This window comes from Gambusia affinis, linkage group LG15 (assembly GCF_019740435.1).
Source record: "Gambusia affinis linkage group LG15, SWU_Gaff_1.0, whole genome shotgun sequence".
Taxonomy (NCBI): domain Eukaryota; kingdom Metazoa; phylum Chordata; class Actinopteri; order Cyprinodontiformes; family Poeciliidae; genus Gambusia; species Gambusia affinis.
This window is the reverse complement of record NC_057882.1, coordinates 445,571-468,253: the sequence shown is the minus strand read 5'-3', so window position 1 is coordinate 468,253 and position 22,683 is coordinate 445,571. Positions and strand designations below refer to the sequence as shown.

General features: G+C 39.5%; 1 protein-coding gene across 1 annotated transcript in view; it reads left to right on the top strand.

The window, feature by feature from the left end:
- The first annotated feature begins 11,919 nt into the window (after window positions 1-11,919).
- The window catches only part of sytl2a (synaptotagmin-like 2a), a 29,344-nt gene continuing 18,580 nt past the window's right edge, over window positions 11,920-22,683 (top strand). The window contains exons 1-8 of the mRNA XM_044141480.1: window positions 11,920-12,133; window positions 12,729-12,846; window positions 15,315-15,384; window positions 15,483-15,579; window positions 17,225-17,782; window positions 19,077-19,262; window positions 21,554-21,649; window positions 22,449-22,516. Coding sequence (XP_043997415.1) covers window positions 11,920-12,133; window positions 12,729-12,846; window positions 15,315-15,384; window positions 15,483-15,579; window positions 17,225-17,782; window positions 19,077-19,262; window positions 21,554-21,649; window positions 22,449-22,516 — 1,407 coding nt within the window. The remainder of the gene's footprint in view (window positions 12,134-12,728; window positions 12,847-15,314; window positions 15,385-15,482; window positions 15,580-17,224; window positions 17,783-19,076; window positions 19,263-21,553; window positions 21,650-22,448; window positions 22,517-22,683) is intronic.

Genomic DNA, 22,683 nt, shown 5'->3' with positions numbered 1-22,683 from the left:
CCTTATGTTTGCCCTTATGTTTAAGAAGATGAAAACTATCTCTCCTAATTGTAATTATCTAACTTGTGTTTCAAGTGGTGTCAAACAAAGCTTGTATTATATAAAAACAGCTTAAAGGGCCAATATTATGTAAGATTGACTTTTTTTGATACCTGGATTGTTGCTTTGATTATTTTATGTTTTAAATCCTGAAATCTCCCATGGTCGACATTTGGGGGCCTAAATTCTTGCTCTCACTGAGCGCCACATTTTCCACACAGCTCCTCCTTGGCGCTGCAGTGTCCCAGCTTCCATGTTACAGAACACCCTTCCTCTACATTTTCCCCCACTCATCTCCTCCAGACTACTGCCAGAAGCAACCAGCAAACAGCTGGTAGAACTGCTCATTATTATTTCTTAGTTCAATGCACTGAAAAATACTCAAATGTTGTTGAGATGACATATTGAAGGAGGAGTGTCAGAAAGAACTGCAGCTTTTTAAAGAGACAGAGGGCCAGTTTCAAGATGGCAAAGAATTTATTACAATATATTTAACAAAGTTCAGAGGAGACAATTTTCCTTCTGGAGTTTTAGTATTTGAGGTACAGAAATTATTTGAGGAATTGTTTCAGCCCTGTTTTCTGGATAAAGTATCATGCACAGTGAGGCCTTAAAAATATTAGACTGGTAAAAACCAGCCGCTTGTCCTACTTCATTTTCTCTGAACAGAAGATCTGGGCTTTCGGCTATCGAGAACTGATTGCTTCTAGTAGGTGTGGATTGTGTTGAACAGTTTTACATTTTACATAATCACTAATGTTTGCAGCTATGTAGCTGCCAGCTTGAGGCTGCCTGTGTTGTAAACAACCGTCGTCCACGGCAAAGAGACGAGAGCCAAGCTGAACGAGATGACTGTTAACGTAAATTCAATATTTGGATGCATGGCCAACATGAACTGAACAGCTTTGTTTGCTTTCCACGCTGCCATTGCTAACACTACAGGCAGTCTACAATTCTAAAGCAGAGCATAAAATCGACTTCATCATTTACAACTTTTCCTTCTGTTCACTGATTGGCCCTTTGCTTGCATTCATAGTGGTAATCCAAGGAAAGTGGAGAAACCCAAAACTGCTGTAAGCGCTAATATTTTTGAGCAAAATTGAGCAATGATCTTTTTTTTTTGTTAATTGCATCACCATGCTAATTCAAAACTATTAGCACACATCATGTTTCTGAGCCTCAGGTTTGGATACATGTATGCTGTTATTGGAGTGCAAGCTCCATATTACAGTTGATGGAAAAAGTTTACAGAGGTGGAGAATAATAAGTGGTTCATTTATTGCTAAGGTTGGTTATGTCATGTTGTTTTGAACTCTCCGAACCCACATGCAAGGAAACTCTCAGGAGAACCGTTTAAGGATTTATTAGCAAAAGATTAGTTGATGTGTGGTACAGGAGTGTCTGGTCCGGGAGGTTGATCGGGTTGCTGGAGTAACTCGCTCAGGAAACACAGCGGAACGGAACAGGGAGGGATTCTCCAGATTCTCGGTCTGGACTGGAGACCTTGCACTACGTGTGGAGCCTCAGGATGTCAGGAGCCTAGGAACCACAAGAAAGGACAGGACAGGAAAATATGTGAAACTGACTAGAACGCTACTTTAGCTCTCAGAAACAGATGTACCAAAAGGTGACAACACTCTGGCAGCGAGGTGCAGGGAATCCGCTCCTCTTATGCTCCTGCTGATGATCCACGAAACGAACCTGTGGGAAGAGCGTGTGACAACGGCGATGAGCTCAAGAACACCACCTAGGAGGAAATCAGAAGAACTGCCAAAGCTGCAGGTCATGACAGGTTAAAGGCAGGCTGTGTATGTTACACAACTAACATCAGTGGAAGTCATTATTATATTTCAAAACTTACACAAAGGTTTATACAAAAATGACGGCTGAAAGACAATCAGGTTATATTGGGAGTTTGTAATAAGTGACAACATGAGTGAATTCAGTTTTGATAGACTTAGATGTAGTTCTTGTTATGGTTAAACACCAATGACTCCAGGGAATGAGGGTATGTGTAGCAAAGATAAAAGTGAAAGTCTGTACCATTGTGCAGAGAAAGAAATTGGCAGCAGTCCTTCCAGTTATTTTCTGAGATTGTACATGCAGCTCCTCCCACCTACAGCTGCCAAATATAGTTCACTTTTCACATACTAAGGAGCTTCTGAGGAAGGTAAGTTCTTTGTTTTCTTATATTAGATTTATATGGTGAAATTATTAATGGTTTTATAATGTACCTTTTAATTTTTTAGAACAGAAAATTTAAGAAAGATTCATTTGCAAAAGAAGCAATAGTTGAACTTTTTTAGACATTCAGATATAAAAAAGTACTAGTTGTTCCACTCCATCACTATCCAAAGAAAACTACGCAACATCACACATTACAAATCTGATATTTCAAAAGCATTGTTCTAATTAAACCTGTAATAACTTAGGCTGTTGGAAAGTAATCATTTGTTTAGACAGTGCATCTCTTGTTAATTAAGTAGTTATTAAAGCTGTCAGTTGTGGTGGAGTTTTATTCCGAACAGCTAATTGTTAATTTTGCTGTTATTCACTAACTTCACACTTGCTTGTTGTACAAACAAAAGTATTGATGCTAAAATCCACAAGAACAGTTTAAGTAATAGAGCACAAAGTTCTCTAACAAAGACCAAAGAAGTGCTGGTGATTAACTGGGATTATCAGTAGCTGAGGTTGCATTCATAAAAGTCACAAAATAGTACTTCTAGACATTTAAATAGTTTGTGATTATTTATCTTTCAAGTTTGGGCAACTTACAAAATAGTAGCCACACTAATAGTGGAGAGTGGCATCTCCAATGTGGTTTAAGGTCTTGCTGTTAGAGTAATGAACAAACCTAATTTCTTTAGAGCTGAAGATGAATATTCTGATCTCTGCTGGACGTCTTACAATTAAAACAAGGACAGGACTACTATTTTTAAAACTGACTGCCATTTTTCACAACCAGGCCTTCACACTTTAGGAACTGGACATGCTACATTATTTTTCTTTTCTTTTTTTTTTTTTTTTTTTTGCTACAAACAAAGTAATGTAGTGCTTCTCTTTTTTAATATGCTATGCAGGGTTGTTTACAACTTGCCTCTAACCACTGCACATGTAAGCTTAGATATGATGCTATGCAAGACCATAGCAGCACTGCAGCTAAATAGCATTAGTTCCACCTTTTTTTTTTTGTAGATATGTTTATTGATTTTTTTTGTTTAATAACAACAACAACAACAACAAAACACAAAACAAAACAAAAGCTCAGCAGTGCAGTCCAGAGATAAAAAGAAATATAAGATGGGGGCATACATACTTCCATCATTGTATAGTACACATCTAAACATTCATAAATGCTCGAGACAGGATGGTAGATACGTGTCCTTCAGCATAGTCCAATGGGTCCAAAAACGTCAGTCTTTGAGTGGACGAGGCATGTTAGAAAGTCTAGAGGGATATATTCCAAAACGAGCTTCTTCCACCCAAAAATTGTAGGAGATTTATTATAAATCCATTGTAATAAAATATTCTTTCGGGCACAGAAAATTAGAACATTGTACAACTTACTCTTATTTTGGTTTTAGATATGTTTATTTGGTAGACCAAGGAGAAGAGACACTGGATCAAGATCAATGTTAGTTTTGAAAATTTTTCTAATCTCAGCCAGAATAGATTTCCAGTATATCTGGATCTTGGGGCATGACCAAAGACAGTGTATGAGGCTGCCTTCATCTATTTTGCATTTTGGACACAATGAAGAGGACCCCGGTTTAAATTTAGACACCCTGTTTGGGGCCAAGTGAGCTCTATGTATTAATTTAAGTTGCAATGCCCAGGAGCGATTACAAATAGTAATTTTTTTGGCAGAATTCCAAATACTGCTCCACATTTCATCAGTGATCTCGATATTCAGCTCTCCTCCCCAGGCCTGGGCCAGAGTTGGTATGTGACATTTATAGCATTTTAATGTTTTGTAGCACATGCTGAGTGACACTTCACGAGTTCCGAAGAACAATTTTTCGATGCCCACAATCTCAGTGTCCCTGATTAGAGTTGTTTCTTTTTTAATAAAGTCTCTTAGCTGGAAGAAACGGAAGAGGTTATTTTTCCCTACTCCAAAGGCTTCCATAACTTGATCAAAAGACATGAGGATCCCCTCCTTAAAAAGACAGCCCAAAGAGGAAACACCCTTAGCCACCCATTCCCCAAAACCTGCATCTAACATACCCGGAAGAAAGTCAGGGTTCTGGACAAAGGGTGTAAATGGGGATGTTCCACCTTTTGAAAAAGTACTTTTAGTCATTTTTAAGATAAGGGTAATTTGTAGAACTTATAAAAGTTTACTCACTTACAATACAAACAGAGATACATCCACTGGTGCATCACATCCAAACAGTGTGTGTACACATACTATAAATAAGGAAGCAAATGTGCAATCATTCCTGATGAGTGGATTACAGTGGATGTTTTTAAAGAAGATTTTGGCAACGAAAAGGTTTAATTTTTAATGTTGTTGTACAACATTAACAGGGCGAGAATCCGCAGGTACTGACAAAAAAAAGTATTTTAAAAAGTACCAGAGAAAGGCTGTGATAAATTTACTTTGGAAGTTTGAAGTCGGAACTTGGACATTAAAAAGATGTTCCGAGCTGACTGTTCCCACCGGACTGTTCCCCCTGACTGTTCCCACCGGACTGTTCCCCCTGACTGTTCCCACCGGACTGTTCCCCCTGACTGTTCCCACCTGACTGTTCCCCCTGACTGTTCCCACCGGACTGTTCCCACCGGACTGTTCCCACTTGACTGTTCCCACCGGACTGTTCCCACCTGACTGTTCCCCCTGACTGTTCCCACCGGACTGTTCCCACCGGACTGTTCCCACTTGACTGTTCCCACCGGACTGTTCCCCCTGACTGTTCCCACCGGACTGTTCCCCCTGACTGTTCCCACCAGACAGTTTCCCCTGACTGTTCCCACCGGACTGTTCCCCCTGACTGTTCCCACCTGAGTGTTCCCACCTGACTGTTCCCACCTGAGTGTTCCCACCTGACTGTTCCCACCTGAGTGTTCCCACCTGACTGTTCCCACCTGACTGATCCGAGCTGACTGTTCCCTCCTGACTGTTCCCACCGGACTGTTCCCACTTGACTGTTCCCACCGGACTGTTCCCACCGGACTGTTCCCCCTGACTGTTCCCACCGGACAGTTTCCCCTGACTGTTCCCACCTGAGTGTTCCCACCTGACTGTTCCCACCTGAGTGTTCCCACCTGACTGATCCGAGCTGACTGTTCCCTCCTGACTGTTCCCACCTGACTGTTCCCACCTGACTGTTCCCTCTTGACTGTTCCCTCCGGACTGTTTCCTCCTGACTGTTCCCACCTGACTGTTCCCTCCTGACTGTTCCCTCCGGACTGTTTCCTCCTGACTGTTCCCTCCGGACTGTTTCCTCCTGACTGTTCCCACCTGAGTGTTCCCACCTGACTGTTCCCTCCTGACTGATCCGAGCTGACTGTTCCGAGGACTCTCTACCAGAATTTTTAAAATAACTGATACCTTGCTTTAGTCAAAGCTAAGAAAAAGTTTAAAAAGGAAGTCTGGGTTTGAATTTCTGCCCAGAATCTTTCTGCATGGATTATCTAACTTCTCCTCACAGTCTAGAAACCTGATTATTACATTCAGTATTAATATTCAATATTATTTTAACCCAAGGTTCTTCAAAGAATTGTTGTAGATGGGCTGATCCCTGATTGGCTTATGTTTCAATGTCATAACATGATTTATGTGGAAGGTCCAACCACCTGTGTCAAACTGAAGTGGGTAACTTCACGCAGTAACGGTGCCTTAAGTGACAGCAGAGACCATGATCGACTTGGGTTTTCTGACAGAGGAGGAGCAGAAGACCATTATGTCTGTGCTGAAAAGAGATGCCGAGCTGAAAAAGGCTGAGGAGAAACGGGTCCAGTGAGTATCTAAATCTGATTATTTATTATAATAATATAATATATTTTATAATATAATATAATACAGTCTCTGCTTTTCAGTCTGGTTCTAGGAATATGTAAGAAAAATGTAATATTTAACCAGATTGTTCTAGATATGGAATGATTATGAAGGTCTTGAACGTAAGCTGGAGCTAGGCCATATAAAGCTTTAATAATCAATAAAAGAATTTTAACATCAACCCAATAAGAAACTGGTAGCCAATGCAGAGAAGCCAATACTGGTGTTATGTGCTCTCATTTCTGGGTTCCAGCAGTGGCATTTTGAATCATTTGGAGACACTGTAGAGAAGATTGGTCCATATTTTTTATATAATGAGTTGCAATAGTCTAAACGTATAGTGATAAAGGCATGGATAAGTTCCTCAAAGTCTTTAAGACAGAAGCTAGACTTAACCTTTGCAAGAAAGCGTGGATAGAAAAAGCTTGATTTCACAACAGAGCTCACCTGCTTATCCAGGTTTAGACAAGGGTCAAAAATGACATCAAGATTCCTAATAGAAGAGGGAACAAACAATTTTATCAGGTTTACTAATAAGGCTATTTAGTCCAACTGAATAACTTGAGTTTAATTTTGATTTAAGTGAAGAGAATTTTGGTTCATCCATTGGCTAACTTCTGTTAAGCAATCTGTGAAAGACTTCAGGGAATCATCCTTGTGTAGTTTCTTGAGGGGTATGGATTTTTGCACATCATCAGCAAAGAAGTGAAAAGGGATATTATCCATCCATCCATCCTTCTTCTTCCGCTTATCCGGGGTGGGGTCGCGAGGATAGCAGCTTCAGAAGGGAGGCCCAGAAACCCTATGGAGAAAACTCATTTCGGCCGCTTGTATCCGTGATCTCATTCTTTCGGTCATGACCCAAAGCTCATGACCATAGATGAGGGAGGGAACGTAGATCGACCGGTAAATCGAGAGCTTCGCTTTTTGGCTCAGCTCTCTCTTCACCATGACGGACCGGTACAGCACCCGCTTGATGGCAGACGCTGCGCCAATCCGCCTGTCGATCTCCCGCTCCCTTCTTCCCCATTCGTGAACAAGATGCCGACATACTTGAACTCCTCCACTTGGGGCAGGAAACCCCCCTTGACCCGGAAAAGACACTCTACCCTTTTCCGGCTCAAGACCATGGCCTCGGATTTGGAGGCATTGATCCTCATCCCAGCCGCTTCACACTTGGCTGTGAACCGCTCCAGTGAGAGCTGCAGATCACGACCTGATGAAGCCAAAAGGACCACATCATCCACAAAAAGCAGAGATGCAATCCTAAGGCCACCAAAACGGATCCCCTCAACACCTTGGCTGCGCCTAGAAATTCTGTCCATAAAAGTAATGAATAGAATCGGTGACAAAGGGCAGCCCTGGCGGAGTACAGTTGGTGCTGTACTGCTTTCCCCCCCTGAGACGCCGGATGGTGGACCAGAATCGCCTCAAAGCCATACGGAAGTCTTTCTCCATGGCCTCTCCAAACTCTTCCCACGCCCGAGTTTTTGCCTCAGCAACCACCCGAGACATATGCCGCTTTGCCCGCCGGTACCCATCAGCTGCTTCCAGAGTCCCACAGGCCAAAAAGGCCCGATAGGATGACAACCTTGCGGCCACAGCTCCGATAGGCCGCCTCGACAATGGAGGCACGGGACACGGTCCACTCAGACTCCATGTCCCCCCACGTCCCCTGGGACCTGTTCAAAGTTCTGCCGGAGATGGGAGTTAAAGCTCCGTCTCACAGGGGATTCCGCCAGATGTTCCCAGCAGATCCTCACAACACATTTGGGCCTGCCAGGTCTGACCGGCATCCTCCCCCACCAGCAGAGCCAACTCACCACCAGGTAGTGGTCAGTGGACAGCTCTGCACCTCTCTTCACCCGAGTGTCCAAGACATACGGCCGCAGATCCGATGAAATGATGACAAAGTCGATCATCGAACTGCGGCCTAGGGTGTCCTGGTGCCAAGTGCACATATGGACACCCTTATGCTTGAACATGGTGTTCATTATGGACAATCCATGACGAGCACAGAAGTCCAACAACAGAACACCACTCGAGTTCAGATCAGGGGGGCTGTTCCTCCCAACCACGCCCCTCCAGGCCTCACTGTCGTTGCCTACGTGAGCGTTGAAGTCCCCCAGCTGAACAAGGGAGTCCCCAGGAGGAGCATTCTCCAGTACCCCCTCTAAGGACTCCAAAAAGGGTGGGTAACCTGAACTGTCGTTCGGTCCGTAAGCACAAACGACAGTCAGGACCCGTCCCCCCACCCGTAGGCGGAGGGAGGCTACCCTCTCGTTCACCGGCGTAAACCCCAACATACAGGCGCCGAGATGAGGAGCAACAAGTATGCCCACTCCTGCCCAACGCCTCTCACCTTGGGCAACTCCAGAGTGGAAGTATTTCCAGCCCCTCTCAAGGAGACTGGTTCTAGAACCAGAGCCATGCGTCGAGGTGAGACCGACTATTTCTTGCCGGAACCTCTCGACCTCACACACTAGCTCCGGCTCCTTCCCCACCAGAGAGAGATATTAAATTTTTTAAAAATATGTCCAAGAGGAAGCAAATACAAAATAAATAAAATAAAGCCTAAAATTAAACCTTGAGGTACTCCATAATTTAGGGGTACTACCACGGAAGAACAGTGATCAAGATGAACAGAAAAACTTCCATCCATCCATCCATTTTCTGTACACCCTTGTCCTTAGTGGGTCAGGAGGTTAGGTCTCCAGCTAACGTTCCGGGCGAAAGGCGGGGTACACCCTGGACAGGTAGCCTGTCTGTCGCAGGGGAACACAGAGACAGACAGGAAAATCAACCATTCACACACACACATACACGCACACACACACACACACACACACACACACCTAGGGAGAATTTAGAGAGACCAGTTATGTTTTTGGACTGTGGGAGAGAACCCACGCATACACAGGGAGAACATGCAAACTCCATGCAGAAAGACCCCAGGCCCGGAATTGAACTCTGGACCTTCTTGCTGCAAGGCAACAGCTCTACCAACTGCACCACTGTGCAGAAAAACTTCTGTCTTTCAAATACGATGAGAATCAGTCTTAAGACCAACCACAGTGCTTCAATCGAAATAAAAGGATGTTGTGGTCAACGGTGTCGAATACTGCACTTACGTCTAATAACAATAAGGCTACAGTGTCCCCTGAATCAACCATTAGAAGGAGAATATTTAATACTCTAAGCCAAGGGTCATCAATCGTTTTGAGACTAGGAGCTACTTCATGGGTACAGAGTAGTAATATGAAGGGCTACTTGTTTGATACAGACAAAAAATTTTCTTGGCTCAGCCTTTATAACAATAATACATTTACATATATGATTACATGTGGTCTGGTCTTATTCATGTAAGGGAATACTCAGAATAGTTATCAGTAATAATTTACCATAGCAGATATGGTTCATTGATATTATGTGATTGGAACTTAGTTCACAGAGTTTTAGGTTTGATTCCCTTTTGGAGCTTTTTTGTGTGATTCTAAATTGCACACAAATAACAGATATTTTATTGTTGCAGTAGCAACTGCAGCTGTACGGCGGTACGCACTGTGACTGAGTACCTTGAGATTTTCCTAAAAAAAAAAAATTAGTTATTGTACTTTTTATTATCCAAACTTCTTTACTATTGACAAAATTGTGGAGAAAAAAAAGATCTTTTATGTCAAACCATCTTGTACGTAGCGCACATCAGTATGAGTCTGTATGGATAAGCACGCCAAAGCCTAAATCCTATTGGTCAGTTTGCTTTAGTTTAGTTCACGGCTTGACGTTTTTCTGTGAGCTAAAAATGATGAGTGCAGTTAGAACCTCCAGTGGTTCTAAGATCCCGCCTGAGCTTCTTACAGTGTTCGCGGTTCTGGCGGATCGCCAGTTTATTAGCTTTTTTTGTGGTTTTGCAAACTGAAAAGCTGACGGGTCACCTGCTGGCTGACGGGTCACCTGCTGGCTGACACCAGCAGATGCCGGACAAAAAAAAGTTAGATCAGAGAGTAGCACAAAACTATCACTGCACCTGACCTACAAGAGCACAACCGCCTCTACAACGCAAAACCAGCACAAAACTAAACCACAATGGCAGCTGACTTTTTTTTTCTTTTTTTACAAACGATGCTAAATACGAAAGACATGAAAGAAAAGCCTTCCTGTGTGTTCCACAGAAAGAGGAGAGTGTTGATTGCAAGGTGGTGTCAGACGTCCAGAGGACGAAAAGGTGAAGCAACAATATTTGCTTAATTTCTACTGTTTTTGCTAGATTAAAGTCGACTAGATTAATTGTTTTACCCACAGTCTGAGACACTCAGTAGCAGCAGATGTCAGCCGACAGGTGTGTGTTTTACCGTGTGCGCGGTTCTGGCACACGGTAAAAAGCTCAAATGATCGCTGTTAGATCAACGGGAGGTTCAAACTCTGCTCATTCATTTTTAGCTTACAGAAAATGCACCAAGCCGCCAAATAAACAAAAGTAGACTGACCAATAACATTTAGGCTTTGGCGTGCCCTTTGACCCCCATAGACTTGCTACGTACAAGATGTTTTGACTCAAAAGAATATTTTTTTCTCCACAATTTTGCTAATAGTAAAGAGGGTTAGATAATAAAAAATTCCAGAAGTTATTCTTTTCTTTTTTAAAGAAAAATCTCAAGGTACGCAGAGTTGGTCCAGCTGCAGGCGCTGCTGCCCTCTGATAATATCTGTGTCTGCGCATAATTCTGAACTTAACCCTAGAAAAGTTTTATACATAAAACAATTTATTTTAAACGTTTTTATAATTCTCTTAATATATATATATATATATATATATATATATATATATATATATATATATATATATATATATATATATATATATAGATAGATAGATATTCTAGAAATAAACTAATATTATTTCAACGTAAAAACATTTAATTGAATTATTTCTTTGGCAGTGCTCCATAATGGCAATGGCTAATTTTAGAAGTTGCTCCGCGGACAACTGATAAGGTCCCCTCGGACGACCGGGTGCCCACCACACCGCATTGGTGACCCCTGCTCTAAGCAAAGTGGTTTCTGTACTACGTCCACATTTAAAACCGGATTGGAATTTCTCTGATATATCAGAAAAGACTGGAGCTGAGTAAAAACTATCTTCTCTAAAACTGTTTCTAAACGGTAGTTTAGAAATAGGTCTAAAATTAGCAAGAATACTGTGGTTTAAGTTTGTTTTTTTAATAAACTGTGGCTTCTTTCAAACAACCACAGGACATTTGAAAGTAGCCAGGACATCCAATCGAAAGAGAGGATGTCCATTAGGCCATCAAGGTGTGGATGGCCTAATGACAGGAAAAATATCTTTTAATAAGCCAGGGAGACAGTCCAATTGATAATGTGTCGGCTACAGATGTTTAACTACAGTGGACAAATGGGACAAAGAAACTGGCTCAACCTGTTCAAACTCAAACTCAGCACCTAGAGGTGTTTCCTTGGGATCCAACACAGGCAGAATACTAAAGCCCCTAAGGTCTGAAATTTTGTCAGTGAAAATTTTTAAGGATTTGTTCAAAAGATCAACAGAAGCTGTAAAAGTAGGTGCATTTGGAGGATTCAAGACTTTAAAAAGAACTTGATGCCTATGTTTGTTTGAGAAAATCAGAGTAATCAAGTATTTAGATTATTCAGATTTTACAGTAATCTGTAAATTAGGTAAACAATTTTCAGAATAAACAATTTGACCGACCCGTCATGATAGTGTTTACTCTGGACTTTGGCCCTCCATCTGGCTCCCCTCTGCCCACACGGGTTGGATTGTTTTAGGTTTTCTTTGGATTCTCTTTAAACTTAACAATTTTTTTAAATTATTTTTTTAGGATACATGTAAGGTATTGATGTGGGTGATGGGAAAATGTTGGACACCATCTTATTTCACCTTGTCTGTACTTAGGAACCTACAGAGGACTGTTGCAGATAAAATTCAGCTAAGATACCTTACTGGAGAATGGTTCTATGAGACCAAGCAGCTTCGTCATCAAGAGTGTGTCCATGCCTCTGAGGTCCTCAGCGCCTCCATGAGGCACACATTTGACAGAACACTAACTGTAGGTAAGTTTTTAAATGCTTTTATTTTGGCAACACTGCAGCATTTATTTGAATTCAGTTTATCTATGTTGCACCAATTCACAAAAAAAAGTTGACTCGAGCCACTTTCATGAAAGAAAATCCAATTAATATACAGACTGCATATACTTAATTCAATTCATTCATGCAGGCGGATTCTAACTCGATTGGATCTTACTTGCAATGATGAGTTTCTCAAAGGTCCTAGTTTGTTTGACACAGTACAATGTGAAGCTGCCCTTTCAAATCAATTGTCATTTTACTTTAGGTCATAAGTACACCAACACCCTTTCCATCACATTTCACCTCCTTAATGTCCACACCCAATCATTTCTGCAAGACTGACTGGATATATTTAACTGTATCTTTAGAAAATGTTTAGATGATATATGGTGCTAAATACATACACTGAATGAATTGCAACGAACTCGAATTGAACATCGAGGTGAACTTACACCATAGATTGAACAAATGGCAAAGGTGTACATTGTAATGCATTTGCTTTAATTAATACCTAAATATTACACTGTTTGTGTTATAATGATTGACAAACGTTTTTAACTCAAGCTGTGCATTTTAGAAGAGATCTCTCACACACTGTCTGAAAAGTCCAGTTTTGTAACCAGTGAAATAAAGGAAGCCTTTGACCTGCCTGCACTCTGCAGTGAAGAACCCAAGCTGCAGCTCAACACTGATGGGTGAGCAACAACTTGCATCAAATGTATGGTTTTAAGACACACCAACAGTTATTCCTCTAGATATAAATTCCTCCCATCAGAAAGGAGGAATTCCTATATGACTAGGTCTTGAGCATACTTGTTTGAAATCTTGCCATTGTTTTCTTTTCACCATCCATATAGTGGATGCTATCTCTGAAGTATGTTTTTTTTTTCTACCATTGCAGGTTGAGTGATGTGTTGGAGATGTTAATCAGGCATGTGCTTACTTAAAACTTGAAACTTATTGTCCTAAACCAAAATAAAGTCACATAAATACCCAATAACGCCCGTTACGATGATGATATTTAGGTTTTCTCTTCACGTCCCTTAAAACAGGGATGTGCAGGGAATCGCACAGATAGGGTTGGTTTTTCAAAATAAAGTACAATTTTATGTTTTGCGACAATTAAATTCATTTCAAACTTTGATTATGATTAGCATAAGTCTGAAAATATAGAATACATATGCATATCTCATATGATTTACAATATTTTAACATAAAAAGGAACAAAAAAATTGATGGGCCCAAATGAAAAGGGCACATTATCACACAGACTCGAACTAGAAGTTTTTTCAAAATTGGACCGTTACAGATAATAACAAATCGGTGCATCTGTAAAAATGATTAGTCTATGTCCTGCCCTGAATCCTATTGAGATGCTGTTGCATTTCATGCTGAATTACAAAAATTATGCAAGGATTTAAATTGATTTGATGGTCTGCTGCTGGAAATGTGCTATATATAAATTACCTAATCTTACCTTACCCCTGAAACGCTTAAATGTGAAAAAACATGCAAAAGGAAGGAAATAAGGAAGTGGGCAAGCAGTTTTTCACACCACTCTCTGTGTGTGTACATGAGGAGCAGAGGTGAGGGGTTAGAGGTAGGTGGGAGCTGTTCCATAAGGAGATCCTCTCTAATGCAAAACCCTCCATGGAAGAGACTGACCTCTGTTAATGGCTCCTCTTTATTATCATTATGTCAAGGATTCATGCAGTGTAACTTCTTACTAACACTGAAAATTAGTTAATTGTAGTTCTTATACCAGCCTCCTATAGTCATGGATGGAGGACCAGCATGCTATGATGAGCATGCTTTCTTGATTGTGATTTGACTTAAGGGGTAAGTTAACATAGCACAGGGATAAATGGCCCCAACAGTTCCTCATAATCTTCTTAGAACTATCACATGATGGTATTTTTCACTGCAGAAAAAGAAAGGTCTTAAGCTCCTTTCAGGTATGCACAGCTTTTCTGTTAAGCTCATACCAACTAAATAAGTATTGGCCAATACTATAGCAATACAGTAAAACTTATAGTACAGAGAAAGGAAAAGACATACTCTTAAACCACCGAAACAAATTAACTTGCACAGCAGCAAACTGTATATTGAACCACAAAACATATAATCACAGAAACAAATTTGCATTGTTCTTGAGTTCTTGCAGCTTGTCCTTGACAAATCTGGATAGAACATTTTATTTGTGTGATGACAGTTGTGATCTACAAATGGTGCCAGAAGGAAGATTTACAAGAAGTTTGCTTGAATTCTTGTGAAGTATGAAAAGTCCTAGATAGAATTGACTTTGTTCTTGTGAACTCCATAAAACGAAGAGGAAGCTCAGTCAAGGGTCAAATTCTCCAATCTCTGGTACTGAGTTCACTGAGGTGGTGAAAGAGCTCCTTGGTGGCAAGGCTCCAGGGGTGAGTATCCCTTGCAGAGTCTTTGGGGGGCAGGAGGGCATGGAATTCCAATCCAATGGAATCTCCCACTCCAATTTTTCCCTCATTTTGTGGACAAGTTACTTAAACGTCTTCACTTGGGGCAGAACCTTGCTCCTAACCTGTAGAAAATATTCTACCCATGTGATTCTGACAGATCAGCATATCTTGTCAGAACGACATACCCGAATCACAAACTGTCAGCTGTATCTGTCAGTTTATTTGTTATTAGTAACAAATAAACTTTTTTAACAAAGTTCATGACCATCTAACCTTTACGTCATGTTGCTGATTAAATAAAAGCATGTGGTAATCGCACCATATACTTGTCGGATAGATACAACCGTCAGTTTGTGCTACGCATATGTCAATCTGACAAGGTATGCTGATCTAACAGAACACGGTCATCTACATTCCTACCCTCATCTATGGTCAGGAACTCTGTGTAGTGATAGAAAGAACAAGATTGCGCATACAAGTGATATATGGGATGAAAGCTTGGTTATCCGAGAGCGTCTGCTCCTCGACATCAAAAGGAACCAATTGAGGTGACTTGGGCATTTTGTTAGGATGACATCTAACAAAATTCCTGGTGAGATGTTCCAGGATCGTCGCATTGGGGAGGAGACCCTGAGGAAGACAAAAAGACAAAAGATGGATGGATGGATGGTTCTATCACAAAAGATTAACACTTTTCTTGTGGTCCTGTCTGTTCTTCTGAACAGGTATGAAATTGATCATTTCTATAAATCCTTCAGTGACGCTCCAACAGTTGTATTACCAACACGAATGAAAGTAGGTACACAGTGTAGGAGTAGAAAAAAAATCATTATTACATAATGTTGCTTAGTGTTGTTGAAGTTAAGTTTGTCTTTTTTTTCTCTCTTTTGAAGGTAAGAAGAAATCCATTTAATAGTGAACAGATTTTTTGGGAAAACCAAATCCAGTTATTGGATGAAGCAACAGATCCGACCTTGTCCCAAAACCAGAGTGAGTTATTTTATAAAACTTACAATGTTTTTCTAATGCTTATCTTGGTTTCTCTATGTTGCTAAAGGGTGTTAATCAATTATAAATGGAGGTTTACAATGTTTGAGCCTGAGTGTAATATTTCAATCCTGGATGGGTTAAATAAAGTCCACACTAAATTCACCTTTGTGCACATAACTCTTTTTGAAATATTTGACATTACTAGTTTTATAAACACTCCACCATATAAAAAACACTGGTTCAATTGTGTTATTAACAGTCTCAAATTAATATTGCATTCATGGTCACAAAACACATCTAGGTCCCCATTCTGTCATAAATAGTTTTGATCTAAGCCCTGAACTCTGAAGAGGCCACTGACCGACTCTAGTACTTTGTCTGGACTTTGTCACATAAGTATGATCTAAAGTGAAAAGAGTGGTGCCCTCAATCCAGTAACAGATTCTAGACACAGTAGTAGAGAACTATGAATTGGGTCAGGCCAAAATAATTTGCTTGATGATTGAGTTGGGATCCTGTGGCACATTTAATAAGCCTACAATACATACAGAGAAAGCAAAAAGAGAATATGTGCTCAAGATGTTCATCACTTATGTTGATTTCAACAACTTTGTCACTGCATAGAAAAAGTTAAATGCATTCAGCTTGATGACACAATGTGGATTATCTGTTCAGCTTGTTGAATATTGATTAAACATAATGAAAATGAAATGCAATCAAATGCCATTATCATTTTACAAAAATGATGGGTAAAAATAGATTGAGATAATTTTTTTTGACACCATTAGTTAAAATGACGACAAAAAAGTCTATTGTGTTCTCTGCACCAAACTACATCCATTTTTGCTTCTTCCTGTCTTCTAACTTCTCTATTCTTCTGATTTTTTTTCTTTATTTATTTTGGAGGATCAGAAAACGATTTTTCAGTGTGTTACACCAACACCTGGTATGAAGTTTGGGTTAGCCTTTAAGTTGCAGTGCAGCCCAGGAGGAAAATCCAGCTAAACAGTAATGGTTTAATGTTGAGTGTGAGTACAAGTACTTGATGCTGGTGTTGGGTGAACAAGGACATTACTACACAGATGCATCAAAAACAAATGATCAAACTCTCATAGGAGAGAATGTGTAAGTGCAAAAAACTCAGAAGTTATTAAATGCATATTTTTGATATTTGGGAGGAAGCTAGAGTACAGAGAACATGACCAAAAATAACAGACTGGCAAATTAGGAGTTTCTTGCCACAGGCAACAGTATGTAAACAACTAATGATGTGTAATGATATGCAAGTAATTACGTATATCACTGTAAAAAAAAAAAAAAAATTAAAACTTATTGGGAATGAATCCAGTAATTTTACTGGATTTAAACAATACAGTTACCTTTTACAAAAATTGGAATACTTACTCTGAGTTTCATTTTAGCATAGGGGAAGAAGACAAAGTAAAGTCTAAGGAAATCAAACACGTGTCAAGTTACTTGCATTAGACAAACATGCAACCATGAAGGGGAAAGTCAGTGGTGGACTACTCTAGAGTGTGTTTGTCTAGGGTTTAGAAGGATAGAAGGATTTTTTAAACGTCTAATAACAGAAGTACATCAACCATACTTTTACTTATATGTGCTTATTTGTTTTTACTTTTTGCAGAGACCACATTACCACCTGAAAGCTGCATTTTCAATGTCATTAACTCTAAGATAAATAGAGCTGACAGAGGAATTAATCTGAGTGTATCCAGTCCAGTTCCAAAGAGTCCAAATAATCAAGTCAGCATGAAAACACAGGACTGTTTTTTTAATGGAGATGGGTCAACTGGAAGATGTACTGGGTTTCATGATCAACTGGTGCAATCTGGGAACATGTTGTCTGCCACTAACACAGAGTCCGTATTGCATCACCCAGGCCCACAAAGTCAAATTAACCCAGCCACCAAAAAATGGTCAGAGAGCAGCAGGTTGGATTTAAGCTCTATTCCTGAGAGTGTTTTGGAAAGGAAGGATGGGAAATATCTTGAAGAAAAAAACCTACCAGACATTAAACACCCTGGAGCAGAATGTCCAAATGACCTTAAGTGTAATACTGATGGTAGCTCATGCAGCTTTTTGTTCCAACAAAGCCAAGTAGATTTACAGGAGGAAGAACTCAAAGGCACATCGAAGCCCAATCTTCTGGAGCATGAAGCTGATCAACACCCAGTCTTTAGTGGTGAGAATTTTTGTTTCAAACTAGTCATCTTCACATATTCATAACATGTGTGCCCTTAAACACTCATATTTAGATAATCCTGTGTGATCTGTTTTTACGTTCTCTCTGCAACTGCTGTGCTTTATAGATATTTTTATTAAGAATTTTAATTTGGTCTTCAAGTCAGTTATTCTGCATTTTTGTGCAATGTTAAAAATGTTTCTGTTGATTTATTATATTGTAGAAATACTTTGAAGTGTATGGGATGCCATTTGTAAAGTTATACAGTCAAAAATTAATAGTTACTATTTGAGGTATTTAGCCAGTTATAAAAGGTAAAAAATAGGGGATCATTTTTCAGACATATTTTCACCATGTTTCTCATTCATTTATAAATGTAATGGTTTTAAACTAGATACTTAAATGCCACTAAACATTTAGTTTACAAACTAAATGTTTAGCTCCAAAAGAAAATATTTAATAAGCAAACTAAATTAGCTTCAAATTAAGTGCTTAACTTGCTAATCAAAAATTTAGTTTAAGACTGACATCTGTAAATTAATGAATAACAAGGGGAAGTCTGACTTTCTGTTATCTTCCCCCTAAACCACTGTTTCTCAGTTCCGGTCCTCGTGCCCCCCCTGTCCTGCATGTTTTAGGTGTTTTCCTTCTGCCACACACCTGGATTGAATATGTGGGTGATTAACAGGCTTCTGCAGCTCTTGATGGTCATGCAATCATTTGAATCAGCTGCTCGGAATAGAGGCACATCTAAAACATGCAGAGCAGGGGGGCTGAGGACTGGAATTGAGAAGCGCTGCCCTAAACTAAATACTTTAAATTTTTGCTGTTAATTTTTTGTTGTGTAACTTTACAAAGGCCACCAAAATTATCTACATTTTCAACAAAATTCCCATCATGGACTTGCAGAGGGAGGTTCATGATGTGAACACACCACTGCAATATGGATCTAATGAAATGAGAGTTAATGAAACTAGAGTAACAAAAAATAAAAAAATTAAACATAACTGGAAAACACCACAAGAAGCTGAACTAAAGGAAAACAGGAATGAAATCTAACCAAAATAATAAAGTAACATAAACTCGGATGACCAAAAAGGGCTGAACTAAAAAGGAACAGAAACACAGAAATAAACAAAACCCAACCCAAGAACCCAGAATCATGATAACAATCCAATGATCCAAGTCTATTTGTCAATTGCACATTCAGACCTAACAGGATGCAATATTAACTATTATTTAGAAATCAAATCTTAAACGTAATCCTTTCTTTTTCTCCTTTTTTTCTTTGCAGTTGTATCAGAGCAATCCTCTCCACAGCCACGAGTTACAGTCCTGCCCACGTTTGTTTTGACTGCATATGACCCAGATAAACCTGTTCAAAAGCACATAAAGTCTGGAGAGGATTTTCACTGCAGCTCTGAAGCCAGAGACTGGACACCCAGGCACAACGTTTACTCTTTTGAGACGTCCTCACAAAGTAAGCCACTGCTGTATGTTCAAAAGTAGCATCACAAGATCTTTCATCAAAACATAATTACCAGCAACGTTTTTCATGAAGAAGAAAACAACCAAGTACAAACTTCTCAGTAGGAGGAGCAGGGGATTTTTACTCTGAGAGGCTACAAAGAAATGTGCTACAAATTTGCTTCATATAAAAGTTTTAATATAGACAAAGAAAATATGGATTTGGTCTCATTTTTCACTGAGGCCAAATCATTCAAATGTATAACACACAACACTTCATTTAAAGAAACTACATCCTCCTTAAATCCTAAGATGTGGCAGTACATAAAAATTACGTTTTCTTTTTTTGCCAAAAAGAAAAATTACTTGGGTCATTATTTCAGGAAGGTGATGATACTGATTTTCAGTCTACCATACAGTCAAGTTCTACAACCACAGACGGCATTTCAATCAATATGACTGAGTTGAAATGTGACAGAGAAAAATGCAAGGGTGTTTTGTCCCCAAGGCGGTCATGGGGTAAATGTAGGGGAATAGGTGGAAATCTCAGGGGACTTGGAGGGGTTCGGACCTCCCTGATCTTGGAAAAGTGTAAGTCGGTTCCCCCCAAATAAATCATAAAACAAACTTTTCTATTTTAACAACATCAATATGAAAAGGCAAAAGAAACTAAGAACAAAATAAATCCACCATTCATCTAAGATAAAAATAAGGATAATGTAGGAGGAGCAACAATATCGCTGCGGAACGGCACAGGCTAAATCAAAGCCATCTGAAGTGAAGAGCTAGCTGTGGCTCTGCAGGACAAGCAAAAAAAAAAAAACAAAAAACCTGCAAAAACATGGAAGCTCCATGCAGATAGGGCCAGGATTAAAGCCCAGGACCTTCTACCTGCAAGGCAACAGTGCTACTAAATACTCCACTGGGCAGCCCTCTTGGAAATCTAAACTAGCAAAACTGACTACACTGCTTTGATAAACTTAAGCTTTATTTTTGTCAAAGGTAGCAAATATCTCAATTATATTTAGCTCTCCAACTCTTATGTCAGGTGTTGGATTCAAACCTGAATCCAACAGCCGAATCTCCTCCTAAGTGCAGTCAGGTTCTCCAGAGTTCTGCTAATGACCTCATTATTTGACTGTTGAAGTAGAGATACATCTAAAAGTTGCAGGACGCCGGCCCTCAACGCCTGGAGTGCCCGCCCCTGTCCTACATTAATGAGAAGAGTTTGAAACTGGAGGGAGGGGCTGAATGTTGAGAACAGCCGACGGCTCGGTGTTTGGGAGCAAAAGAGCAGAGCAGTTGGCAGTAAAAAAAAAAGAAAGAAAGCTGTCTCTATATCTACTACCTTCAACATAGAGCCTTTACAATCACAAAATAAAATCTGAACATTTTTCTAGAAAAACCTTTGTAAAGGTGTAGCAGAGATGAGATCAGTGACAATGAACCAAACTCGCATCTAAACATTTAAATTTTAGTTAGATTTTTATAGATCTCAAAAGTTTGTTTACTGAGAACAAGTTTGGTGTGCGTTACCACTTACTAGTCATTTTTGGTTCTACAGCACATTAAATACTTTTTAAATTACATTTTTTGTGACATTTCACTGTAACTTTGCCGACGCCCCCAGCCCCCAAAATTGCTCTTAAGAAATATGTCCCTTTTTATAGTCACTCCAATAGTGAAATGGGATTTCCTCCCTTGGGTGGGGGTGTAACAATAAATGTCCAAGGGAATAAGATACAAAAAACTAGGAGGGTATAACTAACTCTGATGAAGACATTACAATTATTTTTAAACCAAATAGATTGATAAACATGTCATGGTCAGCTGAATCAACCAAGAATGTGAAAATCTTCCTTTTTGATTAGAATTCAAACAAACTTTATAGAAAATGAAATTCAAATCATTTTTAAAAAACTCATAACTTTTTGACACTAAAAGAGAAATACGTACAGTTTAAAGTGCCATTGACACAAAATACTTACACGCTTATCCTTAGTGGGGTCCCAAAGGGTGCTGGTGCTTGGCTCCAGTGGTCAATGGGTGAGAGGCGGGGTACGTCCTGAACTGGTCGCTGGTCAAAAGGCTTTGTAGTTCTGATCCAACAGCCACTAATTTCTTGTATTTACTAATACATGTTTCTAAAAGCAAAATCAAATGGTCAAATTTTGTGGTCTGATATTTCAGAATGCTATGACCAACTGTACTTATGGGCAGTTGAGTGGAAGGAAAGTGTTCAGTGAGTTTGAGTGAGCAGATTCTGCTGAAATGTTTGATAATGTTATTTTTCTTGTTTTTTAGGCTGTGCTGAAAACCCTATCACATCAGCACAGGCACGATTATCCTCAAGAATCATATCTTCATCTAAGAGTTTGGAAAATTTCACCTCAGAAACAAGTAACATGAAAAAAATATGTATTATTGATTATTGTTGTACCGTTGTTCTTTGTTGTTGGACATGTTGAGTGCGAGAAATTAACAAAGTCCAAACCTTGTTAAAAGGAGAGAACAAAACAGCTTTATTACATCTGGCCAGATGGAGAACCCAGAGAGATCTGAGATCTGACTAGACAAAGGAATCACTTCTCTATATTTACTGTTTAATGCCCTTCGCACACAGACAGGGTGTCATCGCTGATATTCTAAAAAAGCTTATCAGATTAATACACATAGTGAGAAAAATGCAACCTTTAGTTAAAAACCAGTTTCAGGCAGAATATTCTGTGCCTAATAATAATCACTCAGCCGTTGGGTCTGGTCTGTCACTCTGGAGGTTTGATAGTTATTTACTTATCACACTGGAGCAAACTTGTGAAGGCTAGAAGAGAAACAATGACTCTGTAAGTCTGAGTAAAATATAATAAACTGATTAAACATGTAAGATTAACACTAAATAAACTTCTAATAAAAGTAAACATACTGTGAATAATTATTTTATTCCACAGACAATTCAACAAAAAATAAAAATGTTATTGTCTTAGTTTTTTGTGCTTAGTTTCTACTAAAGAGTAGAAAGAACCCAAAATAATTTCAAGTTTGAAATTTAACTACTTGCGGATTATGATAAAAGGTGTTTCCATGACCTGGTCTAAAGTGTCATTTTAACATGTAGAATACTTTATGTACTGATGAGATGTTATTGTTCGCTGAGATTAAAAGTAACCCATGTCTTCTGTTCACTTCCCTCCCTCGTTAGTTCAGGTTTTTTCCGACTCCACTACCATGAAAAGCAGTTTTTCTGTGCTCAGTCTTCAGCACCAAAAGGTAAATAACTTAGAAATGACTCCAGTTTGATGATCTCTGCACAGAGGTATCAAACTGTTCTTTGTTTTACATCTATATTAGAGAGACGTTTGGTCTAAATGTCGCATATCTTCATACTAAGTGTCCTGACATTTTGTCTCTACCCTTGTATTGTATTTATTCTTTTC